Below are 14122 nucleotides of genomic sequence, written 5' to 3' on the forward strand. Positions count from 1 at the left end.
AAGAGGTTTTGCGGGACTAAGATTGTGCTTTATACTTTCTAAGGAAGCCTAGGTCAGAACAATCTGTCCATATTCCAGTATGGAATATTCCAGTAGGTCAGAAAAATCTGTCCATATACAAGAGTGCAGGACAAGAAACAACATATGGAAACTAATCAAGGAGAGAAGCAACCTAGAACTGAGGAGAAACCTCCTAACAGCGAGGACAATTAACCAGTGGAACGGCTGGCCTCCAGAAATTGTGGGTGCTCCATCCCTGGAGGCTTTTAAGAAGAGATTGGATAGCCACTTATCTGTAATGGTATGGGGTCTTGAGCAGGGGGTTGGATTAGAAGACCTCCAAGGGAGTGACACCTTTGGAATATTGAAAACAAGGATCTATACAAAATGGCCACCCCTGAGATCATGCCCTCAGTGTGTCATCCCTAACCCTGGGAGCCTCAGTGAGGCCATTTTGCATATAGATCCTTGTTTTCCAATACTTGCCACAGAGAAGAGAAGGTTGACCTATTCTCAAATGGGCCTGAGAATAGGACAAGAAATAATGGGTGGAACGTCATTAAAGAGAAATCCAATCTAGAACTAGGAGAAATTTCCTGACTCTGTGAGCCATTAATCAGTAGAATGGCTTGCCTCCAGAAGTTGTTCTCCATTGATGGAAGTTTTCAAGAAGAGATTGGACAATCTGTAAGAAGCCTGTTATTAAACACAGCTGCTTGCAATTACTGCAGGTTCTAGTCCCACCAGGCCCAAGGTTGACTCAGCCTTCCATCCTTTATAAGGTAGGTAAAATGAGGACCCAGATTGTTGGGGGGGCAATAAGTTGACTTTGTATATAAATATACAAATAGAATGAGACTATTGCCTTACACAATGTAAGCCACCCTGAGTCTTCGGAGAAGGGCGGGATATAAATGTAAATAAATAAATAAATAAATAAATAATAAATCATTTCACTAGGATGGTATAAGCTCTCCTGCCTTGAGCAAGGGGTTGGACTAGAACAGGGGTCTCCAACCTTGGTCACTTTAAGACTTGTGGACTTCAACTTCAACTCCAGGGACTCTGGTGGCTCAGACTGCTAAGACACTCTGTTATTAACACAGCTGCTTGCAATTATTGCAGGTTCAAGTCCCACCAGGCCCAAGGTTGACTCAGCCTTCCATCCTTTATAAGGTAGGTAAAATGAGGACCCAGATTGTTGGGGGCAATAAGTTGACTTTGTATATAATATACAAATTTATTTATTTATTTATTTATAATTACATTTCTATACCACACCATCTCCCGAAGGACTCAGGGCGGTGTACAGCCAATATTAAAATACACATAACACTATGATATAAATATAATAAATAAACACTATTTAAAAACAATTTAAAAATAAATATTTAGTGGCCGAATCACTAAAACGGTCAAAGACCGATTAAAAACCCATTAAAATTTCGCTAAAATACATTCTTAGGCTAGTCCCGCTTGGTGAATGGATGAAGACTATTGCTTAACATAGTGTAAGCCGCCCTGAGTCTTCGGAGAAGGGCGGGATATAAATGCAAATAAATAAATAAATAAATAAATAAATAAAAAACTCCCAGAATTCTGGGAATTGAAGTCCACAAATCTTAAAGTGTCCAAGGTTGGAGACCCCTGGACTAGAAGACTTCTGAGGTCCCTTCCAGCCCTATGATTCTATGTTCTACTTGTTCTTGAAAATCAAGTAGTTTATTTTTATTTTTGCTGTTTCCTGCAAACCACTGGCATGCAGCCAACTTTCCATTTTTAGAAAGAAATCAAACACAAAATGCATCAGAATTAGACTTGGTTTACAGGTATTCCTGGAAATGATACTGACTGAAGCCAGCTTCGCTTTTAAAGAGGAAAGTTAAAAGAAGCCAAAAATCTAGCTATACTACTTATACTTATTGCTTGTTTGTCTGTTTATACCTTCAGGTTAGTCCAAAAGCTGCATTATATATCACAAGAATCTTTGAATCAAGTGATCTAAGATCTGGTGCCTTAAAATAATGCATTAAAAATACAGGACCATGGAATTGAAATTTTTGGAAAGTTGTGGATGTTGCAGTTTGCCAGCACTTAGCTGATCAGAATTTCTGATTCTCTCTGACAGCTTCCCACAAACAAAATCAATGGGGAAGCCAGCAGTTGCTCCTGTACTCACAATTCCTCCCCTCCTCCATCCATGGTCATTCTGTTTATTTCTTTAATAAATATTGATGTATTATTCAAATTTGTTTGCTGCAGAAATTATTTTTCTATTTATGATATATATTGTTCTTAGGGCTGTGAAAGTTGGACCATAAGAAAGACTGAGTGCCAAAAAATGGAGGCCTTTGAACTCTGGTGCTGGAATAGACTCCTGCAATCCCTTGGACTGCAAGGCGATCCAACCGGTCAGTCCCAGAGGAGATCAACCCTGACTGCTCTTTAGAAGGCCAGATCCTGAAGATGAAACTGAAATACTTTGGCCACCTAATGAGAAGGAAGGACTCACTGGAGAAGAGCCTAATGCTGGGAAAGATTAAGGGCAAAAGAACGGAACGATGGAGAACAAGATGGCTGGATGGAGTCACTGAAGCAGTCGGTGTGAGCTTAAATGGACTCCAGAGGATGGTAGAGGATAGGAAGGCCTGGAGGAACGTTGTCCATAGGGTCACAATGGGTCAGACACGACTTCGCAACTAACAACAACAACAATTGTTTTTAGACGATAGGGGTTTGGAGGTTAACACATAGGAAGAATTGGGTTTGTCTAGTGAAAAGAAGAACTAGGGATGACATAATTGTTGTGTTTGAGGGACTGTCACAAGAAGAGGGTGTCAACTTATTTTTCCAAAGCACCAGAAGGCAAGACAAGAAACACTGGGTGGAAACTGATCAAGGAGAGAAGCAACCTAGAACTAAGGAGAAATTTCCTAACAGGGAGGACAATTAACCAGTGGAACGGCTTACTTTCAGAAGTCATGGGTGCTCCATCACTGGAGATTTTTAAGAAAAGACTGGACAGCCATTTGTCTGGAATGGTATAGGGTCTCCTCCTCGAGAAGGGGGTTGGACTAGAAGACCTCCAAGCTCCCTTCCAACTCTGTTATTCTGTTTTGTTCTGTAAATCAGCACAGAAAGGACCATCCAGCATTGAGGGGGGGGGGAATATGGCTGGCCTATAATTTAATGTTCTTTCTGGTCACATTAGACTGGTCACATCCCCAAGGATGGTCACAGGATAGTCTAACCATAATTAAAGTTGGTTGAACAGAAAGACCTACCTACAATCGCCTTGACGTATCCACGGATACCACTTTGTCTAATCCTCCCACCAAATAGGATTTATGAATGGAGTGGGGGCTTACTTTGAGTACCTGCAAAATACTCTTGTGATTATTGAGTTTTTTCCATGGGATGGTTAAATTTTAATCCAATAGTTTTGCAAATGGGTCAGAGTGGGAAAAGTCAAATTCGAATCTCATAAAATCTTTACGCAATGCTGTTCTCTACAGCAGCTATTGGAAGATGTGGCTACTTTTCTTTTATGTATCTTTTCTTTTATGTACACTGAGACCATATGCACCAAGACAAATTCCTTGTGTGTCCAATCACACTTGGCCAATAAAAATTCTATTCTATTCTATTCTATTCTATTCTATTCTATTCTATTCTATTCTATTCTTTCTCTCCCGTAGTTCCAGGGATGGGGCTACTGGGGGTTTTCAGGGGTTCGGGAGAACCTCTAGCTAAGATTCTGTGGAGTTCAGAGAACCTCCAAATCCCAATCCTGGATGGCCCCGCCCACTCTGCCCTGCCCCTTCCAGGAGTCCTCACATGGCCTGTTTTGGATGCAGGTAAGTGCAGGGCACGCATAGAAGCTTGGGGTGGGCAAAAAACGGGCCTACCAGAAGTTTGGGAAGGCTGAAAACAGGCCCAGTTTCTGGTTATTCATAAAGCCTCCGGAGCCTGGAGGGAGGTTGTTTTTGCCCTCCCGGAGATTCAAGGAAAGCCTCCGGAGCCTGGGGAGGGCAAAAATGCACACACACCCGGCCATGGTGCAGGAGGCTGACTAAGCCATGGCCACCATGGCCACGCCCACCCAGCAACCAGGCAGAGAACCCCCTTGCTAAAATATTTGAAGCCCACCCCTGTGTTCTTCTCTGTTGCTCTCCATTTTTCAGAGTGGGTTTTCTCCACAAAATACACAGTTGCTGCTCTGTATTACTACCATTACTGCTGCCGCTGCTACTACTATTACCATTACTACTACCACCATATTCTCATTTTCTTTAACGTTTTAGACTCTTCTCCCTTCCATCCACAAGAAATGTAAATGATTTCAACTTAACCGTCTCAAAAGTAGCCATGGGTAATAAATGAAAATTATGGGATTTTTTTCCCCCCAAGTACTACTTAATGAATTTTTAATGTTTCTTTCATTTTAATGCAATCAATCTCTTGATATCGCAACACTAGTGAAGCAACAGTAACACAATTAAGGTACAGAAAGCTCAATGTAGTAACACAAATGAGGTTTACTTATTTCTATTTTTGAGATCAAAGCGTTTTCATTTTACACTTTATCTTAAAGTCTACAGTGGAGACTTGACAGTGGCCTGCAGTGGAGATTGGCAAATGACAACTATTTTAAAAGAATGACAGAGTCAGAAGGGACCTTGGAGGTCTTCTAGTCCAACCCCCTGCTCAGGAAAGAAACCTCGCACCATTTCAAACAAAGACATTTTACTTTATGGAAATCTGGAAAGCAAAGCCGTTCATTTAGGGAGTGCGGTTTAATCAAATCATAAAATTCAGCCTCTTTCAATCTCAAAACAGTGGTGAGAGTTTATTACTACTTAATTGAATGTTCAGCCTCGTGAGAATCTACCTTGCCAATTTTCAGGATTTCATTCCTTGTGTCGATTTGGTTATTCCACCATGTTCTCAAAGCTGTTTGAAATATCAGTGTTCAGTTTTCTTGGGAAGTGGTGCTTTTGAACTGATGTAATGCCTGCAATTGACAATGGCGATGGTGCTATTTCCTGTTTCATGTATTGGCCTCACTTTGAAGCGTCTCCGATTGATACACATCCGTGACATCTAAAACTTGAGGTATCTCGCAACCTTATGAAGTTTTGGACATTTAAAAATAAGTTAATTTGGGGTAATCCTTGGGTTAGGAACAGTGGTGAAATCCAGCCGGATCTAACCAGTTTGCGCGAGCTGGTAGGGCTGGGGGTGGGAGGCTCCACCCACCCACCAGGACGTCATTATGTTCTGTTTATTTCTTTCTGCACATGCGCAGAAGTGTTCTGTCCTCTCTCGCATCCATCCGAGTGATGGCTTAATTAGCCGGCACTATCAGCTCTGGCAGCAGAATAGCGAGCATCTGCCAAGTGTCTCTGTTATCTCCCTCAACGCCGATGAGTCACCCAGAAACAAACTTCAGCTCTTAGTTACTCAGTTGATTTGTCTGCTACGAAGAGGCACAGCAGCTCTTGCTGCCTTTATATCCTGTGGGGTGTGGCTCCATGACTCAGCACTTCCTAGGCCTGCCCCACCCCTGCTTCTGTTGTCCCCACCTCTCCTGCCTACGAAACCTAGGGTTCAACCAAGCCTGATTGCCATCAGCTGGGTCTGCAGGCGTGGCCTGGAGGGAGAAAGAGTCAGGGGATGGAGGCCTCGTTATCTCTTCCACCTGGCCTGTGTCTGGCTCCTAGAGGTGAGCCAGGGAAGCCGGTGCTCCCGAGGTAAGTCCTGACGGCCCTTCCCCCTCACTGTCCAAGTCACTTTCTGGCAGCAGGCCCGGTTCTAAGTCATTTTCTGGCAGAAGGGCAGCTCGGGGGGTACAGACACAACAAGAAGGCTCTCACGTTTCCGAACCAGTAGCGAAGGTAAGTACATTTCACCGCTGGTTAGGAAGGATGCTGCAGAGAATTTAGGAAGAACTTATCCAGGGATGTCCTAGGCATCGATAATTATCTTAATAGCTCGTGCAAAATGGGTGGGGTTTTATTTGGTTACACACACTTTTTTTTTTATTTTGTTGATGCCCCCCACTCTCCAAATATGTGTCACTGCTTTTAAACCTGTATCTGGTATAGAAAGGGGACTTAACAGAGTTTTGTAGTTTATTTTGCATGACTGAAGGAGAATTTATCTTCCTTGTGAAGGAAGATGTTAATTACCCATAAATATAACATAAACTCTATTTATAGTAGCCCAGCTGAGATGCTAACTGATTGCTATCCAAAATATTTTCTCAATGTAAAATAGAATAGAATAGAATAACAGAGTTGGAAGGGACCTTGGAGGTCTTCTAGTCCAACCTCCTGCTTAGGCAGGAAACCCTACACCACTTCAGATAAATGGTTGTCTAACATCTTCTTAAAAAATTCGAGTGTTGGAGCATTCACAACTTCTGCAGGCAAGTTGTTCCACTGGTTAATTGTTCTCACTGTCAGGAAATTTCTCCTTAGTTTTAAGTTGTTTCTCTCCTTGATTAGTTTCCATCCATTGCTTCTTGTCCTGCCTTCAGGTGCTTTGGAGAATAGCATGACTCCCTCTCCTTTGTGGCAGCCCCTGAGATAGTGGAAGACTGCTATCATATCATCCCCTAGTCCTTCTTTTCATTAAACTAGACATACCCAGTTCCTGCAACCGTTCTTCATATGTTTTAGCCTCCAGTCCCCTAATCATCTTTGTTGCTCTTTCCTGCACTCTTTTCAGAGTCTCAACATCTTTTTTACATCATGGTGACCAAAACTGAATACAGTATTCCAAGTGTGGCCTTACCAAGGCATTATAAAGTGATATTAACACTTCACGTGATCTTGATTCTATCCCTCTGTTTATGCAGCCTAGAACTGTGTTGGCTTTTTTGGCAGCTGCTGCACATGGCCGGCTCATATTTAAATGGTTATCCACTAGGACTCCAAGAACCCTCTCACAGTTACTACTATTGAGCGAGGTACCACATATACTGTACCTGTGTATTTTGTTTTTCTTGCCTAAATGTAGAACTTTACTTTTTCATCATTGAATTTCATTTTGTTAGCACCCAATTTTCAAGTCTGTCAAGATCTGTATCTTGAGCCTATCTTCTGGAGTGTTGGCTATTCCTGCCAGCTTGGTGTCATCTGCAAATTTGATGAGTTCCCCATCTATCTCCTCGTCTAAGTCATTGATGAAGATGTTGAAGAGTACTGGGCCTAAAACAGAGTCTTGGGGTACTCCACTGCATACTTCCCTCTATGTAGATGTCTTTAAATAAGATGAATGACTCTAGTGGTTGCAAGCTTGCCCACCGAGTTACATTTTCATCATGATGATCTTCCTGTCTCCCATAAAGGTTTCCTTGACCCATGAAGGATAAACAACCTTCATTGGTTCCTCCAGGAGTTCTAGCTCTTTAATTTAAGAATTGTCAACTGGGTCTCCTAATCCAATGAGTAGCCTTTGAATTTCTGAGACATAGGTTAAGAATGGAGAAAGGAGGAGGTTGCAATAGCTGAGGTTCAGCCAAAGGGTGGCTGATGGATAACTCTTTTTCTGAAGCTGTGTGCCTGCCTATTGAAAGAGTAGGGGAAGGAGCCAGGAGCAGCCATGATAAGAACGGTGTGCCAGTTTCTTTCTAATCCATCAGTTGGTCAACTGCTGGAAAGTTGCGTGGTAAATTAAATTTAAGAGGTTGAAAGCATTTTGAGATCTAGGAAGATAGCAGGGCTGACATGGAAATGAAGCAATGGGGTGGAATCAGGGATGAAATCTACTTACCTTCCCTACCAGTTTGGAAGTGTGTGCGCTGTGCGCGTCACATGCAATTTTGGACCCTCTGTACATGCGCAAAGCCTTCTGCACATGTGCAAAGGGTAAAAAACAGGTTACTTCCTGGTTAAAACCAGGAAGTAACGACGTCTGGGTGGGTGGGTGGAGCCTTGCACTGCTGCTGCTACCGGTTCACCTGAGCCAATGCGAACCGGTAGCATTTCACCCATGGGTTGGATGCTTGATCTTTCCGATTTATGCTTTGCCCTTAAGGATGTAGGAGCCTACTCAGATGAGAACACGTGGCCAATCCAAGCTCAGATTCACCCACTGGACCGTCTACAAGGCCCCCAGGTAGTGAATGAAGCCAGATGGCAATTGATGCAATGAAACACCGAGTTATTCCATGCTCAGTAATCCTTCCCGTTAGATTTCCAAACATGGCAACACGGAGGCAGACAGAGCCAAAAGCTTAATGCAACAAATGAAAGAAAAAACGAAAGCAAAAGAAAATGGTTCCAGCAATGTAGGTGCTACAGACAGCATGCACATCAATTCATACTTACATAAATGTCTGCACCATAAAATCCATCCTGGTAAACAACACTGGAAAGATGTACACACAAAGAAAAAACATTCATATTAGTGCATTTCCACATGCAGGTGCTACCAACCCCTGAAACTCTTGAGGTTAGTCATATCACAAGAACAACGGAACAGGAAGGAAAGAAAACACAAACTGGAATGCGAACAAAGAATATGTGAGGATATAGAGAACATTGTAGCATTCACATAAGGTAGGGTCACCCTTCCCATATCTCAAGCGAGGTCTGAAAGTTCCTTATTTTTTTCCTTTCTTCAGAAGGAAGTAAAGTGGTACCCTTAACATCTGGTCACTATAAAAAAATATACAGGCATTTTGTGCTGGGAGTGCATCTTTCAATGTACCAAGCTAGGAATTTTTTTTTTTTTTATTTCATTTTGTCACAACAGTATACACAAACTTTGTCATAAATAAAACAACATATCATGAGTCAACCTTGGGCCGGAATAGCTCTGGCTGGTAAAGCCTGTTATTAAGAACACAGAGCCTGCAATTACTGCAGGTTCGAGCCCGGCCCAAGGTTGACTCAGCCTTCCATCCTTTATAAGGTAGGTAAAATGAGGACCCAGATTGTTGGGGGGGCAATAAGTTGACTTTGTAAAAAATATACAAATAGAATGAGACTATTGCCTTACACACTGTAAGCCGCCCTGAGTCTTCGGAGAAGGGCGGGGTATAAATGTAAACAAAAAAAAAAAAAGAATATATATATATATATATATATAAGTAAAAAAATATATGCATCAGCTATATTAATTTGATATAATGAAGGGAACATTAGGATAGGAACGGTAGGCACTTTTGTGCGCTTATGCACGCCCCTTATAGTCCTCTTAGGAATGGGGTGAGGTCAATAGTAGACAGTCTTTTAGGATTATGGGAAGAGACCACAGAGTCAGGTAGTGAGTTCCAAGCATTAACAACTCTGTTACAGAAGTCATATTTTCTGCAATCAAGTTTGAAGCGGTTGACATTTAGCTTGAATCTATTTTTTGCTCTTGTAATATTGCGATTGAAGCTGAAGTAATCTTTTACAGGAAGGATATTGCAATAGATGATTTTGTGTGTTAAACACAGGTCATGTCGGAGTCGACGGAGTTGTAAGTTTTCTAATCCCAGGATTTCAAGACACCTCTGCGTTTCAGATATCCCCACAGCATCTAAACTAACTTGCCCAAACTTTACAGGTCATTGCAGATACGCCACCCCATCCTGCTTTGCCATTCTAGCACAACGCCAGTTCTATTTCTAGGCAGAAGAGGCCCCTTCGAACATGACGAGGAAGCTGAGTCACAGTAAAGGTAAAGGTTCCCCTCGCACATATGTGCTAGTCCTGTGATGGCGAAGCTATGGCACATGTGCCACAGGTGGCACACGGAGCCATATCACTGAGCACGTGAGTGTTGCCCTAGCTCAGCTCTGGCGCGTACGTGTGCACCAGCCAGCTGATTTTCGGGCCTTCTAGGCCCACCAGAAGTCAGGAAAGGGGCCGTTTCCGGCCTCCGGAGGGCCTCCATAAGGGCTCCGTAGATAGGTGGGGAAAGCTTTTGTAGCCCTCCCCAGGCTCCAAGAAAGTCTCTGGAGCCTGGGGAGGGCAAAAAATGGGCCTACCAGGCCCATCATGCCATCTTGTGCCAAAAACGGGGGGGGGGAGCATGAGGGGTCGCACGCACATGCGTGGGGGGCCAGGACGTATTGAATTATGGGTGTGGGCATGCATGTGCACGACACCCCTGCGCTCCTTCCACTTTTGGCACGTGACGGCAAAAAGGTTAGCCATCACTGTGCTAGTCGTTCCCGCAACTAGGGGGCGGTGCTCATCTCCGTTTCAAAGCCCAAGAGTCAGCGCTGTCCGAAGACGTCTCCGTGGTCATGTGGCCGACATGACTAAACGCCAAAGGCGCACGGAACGCTGTTATCTTCCCACCAAAGATGTTTCCTATTTTTCTACTTGCATTTTTTACATGCTTTCAAACTGCTAGGTTGGCAGAAGCTGGGACAAGTAATGGGAGCTCACCCCGTTACGTGGCACTAGGAATTCAAACACTGAACTGCCAACCTTTCGATCGACAAGCTCAGCGTCTTACCCACTAAGCCACCGCATCCCTAAATGTTTCCCTAAAAAAACTTTTTTAGCTTATAAAATGGTAAAGTTTAGAAAAGTACTTGGCATGAACAGTTGTTGATGCCCATGTGCAAATCTATAGGGGAGATGTAAATTAAATAATTAGGTTTAAAAATGCAAGTGGAAAGACTTTTTTTTAAAAAAAAAATCAGAACACCATCTATTGAACTTAGTATTTGATCAGCCTGGGTAATAACTGCAAGAGAATTGGGCTATTTTTTTTTACGTGCTTTTGAACTGCTAGGTTGGCAGAAGCTGGGACAAGTAACGGGAGCTCACCCCGTTACACGGCAGCACTACGGATTCGAACCGTTGAACTGCCAACCTTTCGATTGAAAAGCTCAGCGTCTTAGCCACTGAGCCACCACGTCACAAGGGGAGGCTAATTGGGTTCATCTCTAAGGGAAGCAAAACAGTGGCTGTGGATGCCGGCATCCCGGTACAGTCAGCTGCAACCGCGGCTGACTGTTGGAGGTGAATCATTGGCCCCAATGGAGAGGGTGCGCAATCTGGGGGTTCTCCTGGATGGACGGTTGTCTTTTGAAGATCACTTGGCGACCGTCTCCAGGAGAGCTTTTTACCAGGTTCGCCTGGTCCGCCAGTTACGTCCCTTTCTAGACCGGGATGCCTTATGCACGGTCACTCACGCCCTCGTCACTTCTCGCCTGGACTACTGTAATGCTCTCTACATGGGGCTCCCCTTGAGGTGCACCCGGAGACTTCAGTTAGTTCAGAATGCAGCCGCGCGGGTGATAGAGGGAGCCACTCGTGGCTCCCATATAACACCGATCCTGCACAGGCTGCACTGGCTACCTGTGGTTTTCCGAGTGCACTTCAAGGTGTTGGTTACCACCTTTAAAGCGCTCCATGGCATAGAACCGGGATATCTTCGGGACCGCCTTCTGTTACCACATGCCTCCCACCGGCCGGTACGCTTCCATAGAGAGGGTCTTCTCAGGGTGCCATCAGCCAAACAGTGTAGGCTGGCGACCCCCAGGGGGAGACCCTTCTCTGTGGGGACACCTACCCTCTGGAATGAGCTTCCCCCAGGACTTCATCAACTTCCTGACCTCCGGACCTTTCGCCGCAAGCTTAAAACATATTTATTCTTCCGAGCAGGACTGGCTTAATAGGGTTTTTAAACATGGATTTTATTGGGGTTTATTTTATATTTTGTATTGTATTTTAAATTTAGGCTTTATTGAATAAGTTTTTAAAATAGTGTTTTTATTGTAATGTATTGTATTATTTTATCTGCCTGTTCACCGGCCTGAGTCCTTCGGGAGAATGGCGGCATAAAAATTAAATTATTATTATTATTGTTATTAAAACATTCTTCACTAGTCTAGATGCCAGCCATGATGTTATCACTTGTGTTGGAGACCGGATGACCAGGTTGTATGTACAGGTAGTCCTCGATTTACGACCACAATTAAGCCCAACATTTCTGTTGCCAAGCAAGTCAGTAGTTAAGTGAATTTCCCCCTCCCCCCATTTTACTACCTTGCTTAATGCAATTGTTAAAGGAATCCCTGAAGTTATTCATTTATCAACAAAGTCATTAAGTGAATCTGGCTCCCCCATCGACTTTGCTTTTGTCAGAAGGTCGCAAAAGAGGATCATGTGACACCCCACCCCCACCCCCGGGACACTGCGACCGTCATAAGTATGAATCAGTTGCCAAGTGTCTGAAGTTTGATTACGTGACCTGTGGGGATGCCGCAATGGTTGTGGGGGGGGGGGAAATGTGAAAACAGTGTGGAAAATGGTCACGGGTCACTTTTTTCCAGTGTTGTTGCAACTTTGTGAGGTTACTCAATCAACCGTTGTAAATCGAGGACTATTTGTAGGCTGTTCCACACCACTATGGTACCAGATGGAGCGATATCCCCCTCTTCCATGGGCCTACCCAACCCTTGGCAACCCTTTTTTTTATTTTGCACAAGGAAACATACTTTTCCACATTTTTGTCGGTGTCACCTCAGATCGTTACGCATTGTGGGGAAAATGAAAGGGCCTAACTGAACACCTTCAGCTGGGAGAAGCTGGTTTTTCAACCTGTCTAGAATGTGTTTAAACCCGTATTTCAAGTGGTGTTCTAAGGCAGGGGTCTCCAACCTTGGCAATTTTAAGACTTGTGGACTTCAACACCCAGAGTTCCGCAGCCAGCTGGCTGCGGAACTCTGGGAGTTGAAGTCCACAAGTCTTAAAATTGCCAAGGTTGGTGACCCCTGTTCTAAGGAATACTGAATGCCTTTCATAACAGGGATTATTTGTCAAAAAGACCCGTCTCCATAAAAGACAACTTTTCTTGTTATTTCCCCCCCAAAATATTCCCCTGAAATGCGGAGCGACCAAGGTCTCTGGGTAGCAATACGGCCCTCGTTCTAATAATCTGCACCACCATTCATCCCAAATGAATGCCTTACACACTGTAAGCCGCCCTGAGTCTTCGGAGAAGGGCGGGATATAAATGTAAACAACAAAAAAATATATATTCACACGTAAAGGGCTGCTTCGGATGAATCCTGGGGTAATGACGTTACATGTTCTGAAAGCAATTAAACCTCACTTTTAATTCTCTCCTCAGCCACCGAATTGACAAACTTGTGTCAGGTATTCTCGCTCATCTCAATTTACCTCAACGGGATGCTGTCGTGAGGAAAAACGGCAGTAAAAAGATTATGGGGAAGAATACAGAGGCAGGACATGGGACTGGAGAAAAAAAAACTGAGTGACCATTATGAGGAAAGCCTCAGAGAAGATAACTTGGTCCTGAAGGAAAGCCTGAGGAAAAAAAACTCTAAATAAGCAAGATAATTAATCTCTAAGTCAGAGATTTGTCTGAAATGGTGTAGGGTTTCCTGCCTCGGCAGGGGGTTGGACTAGAAGACCTCCAAGGTCCCTTCCAACTCTGTTATTATGTTATGTTATGTCCAAACTTGGCCCTTGGAAGAGTGGTGGACTTCACCTCCCAGAACTCCCCAGCCAGCAACTGGCTCATATTCATGCTGGCTGGGGAATTCTGGGAGTTGAAGACTCTTCAAGGGGTCAAGCTTGGACACCCCTGCTCTAAGTGATCCTGCCCTGGTTTTGTTGGGGAAAAAAAGTGTAGAGAGAAGCTTTGATAGGCTTTGAAGATCCTCATATTTCACCCCACAATAATAAAGATCATTTTTACAATCCCTATTTTGCCTGTTTCTTGGCCCTGCATACTTCAACGAGCTGACATCAATCTTGAAAGGTCTAATTTTGGCAGGGGAAAAAAAAAAGATTTCACCAATGAGTGAAAGATTTCAAAAAAGATTTCACCAATGAGTCCCGAAAAAAGATTTGAAAAAAGATTTCACCAATGAGTCTCGGTCCTTTCCTGGACTGGGACGCGTTATGCACGGTCACTCATGCCGTCGTCACTTCCCGTCTGGATTACTGCAATGCTCTCTACATGGGGCACCCCTTGAGGAGCACCCGGAGGCTCCAACTGGTGCAGAATGTGGCCGCGCGGGGGATTGAGGGAGCTCCTCGTAGCTCCCATGTAACACCTCTCCTGCGCAGGCTGCATTGGTTGCCGGTGGTCTTCCGGGTGCGCTTCAAGGTGTTGGTTATCACCTTTAAAGCGCTCC

General features: G+C 44.0%; 1 protein-coding gene across 3 annotated transcripts in view; it reads right to left on the reverse strand.

The window, feature by feature from the left end:
• Window positions 1–14122, reverse strand: part of RBFOX1 (RNA binding fox-1 homolog 1) — a 634773-nt gene that overhangs the window by 91893 nt on the left and 528758 nt on the right. For all 3 annotated transcript variants that reach the window (XM_058157660.1, XM_058157659.1, XM_058157658.1), the window contains one exon: window positions 8337–8376. In XM_058157660.1, coding sequence (XP_058013643.1) covers window positions 8337–8376 — 40 coding nt within the window. The remainder of the gene's footprint in view (window positions 1–8336; window positions 8377–14122) is intronic.

The sequence above is a fragment of the Ahaetulla prasina genome, chromosome 14 (genome assembly GCF_028640845.1).
Source record: "Ahaetulla prasina isolate Xishuangbanna chromosome 14, ASM2864084v1, whole genome shotgun sequence".
NCBI lineage: Eukaryota > Metazoa > Chordata > Lepidosauria > Squamata > Colubridae > Ahaetulla > Ahaetulla prasina.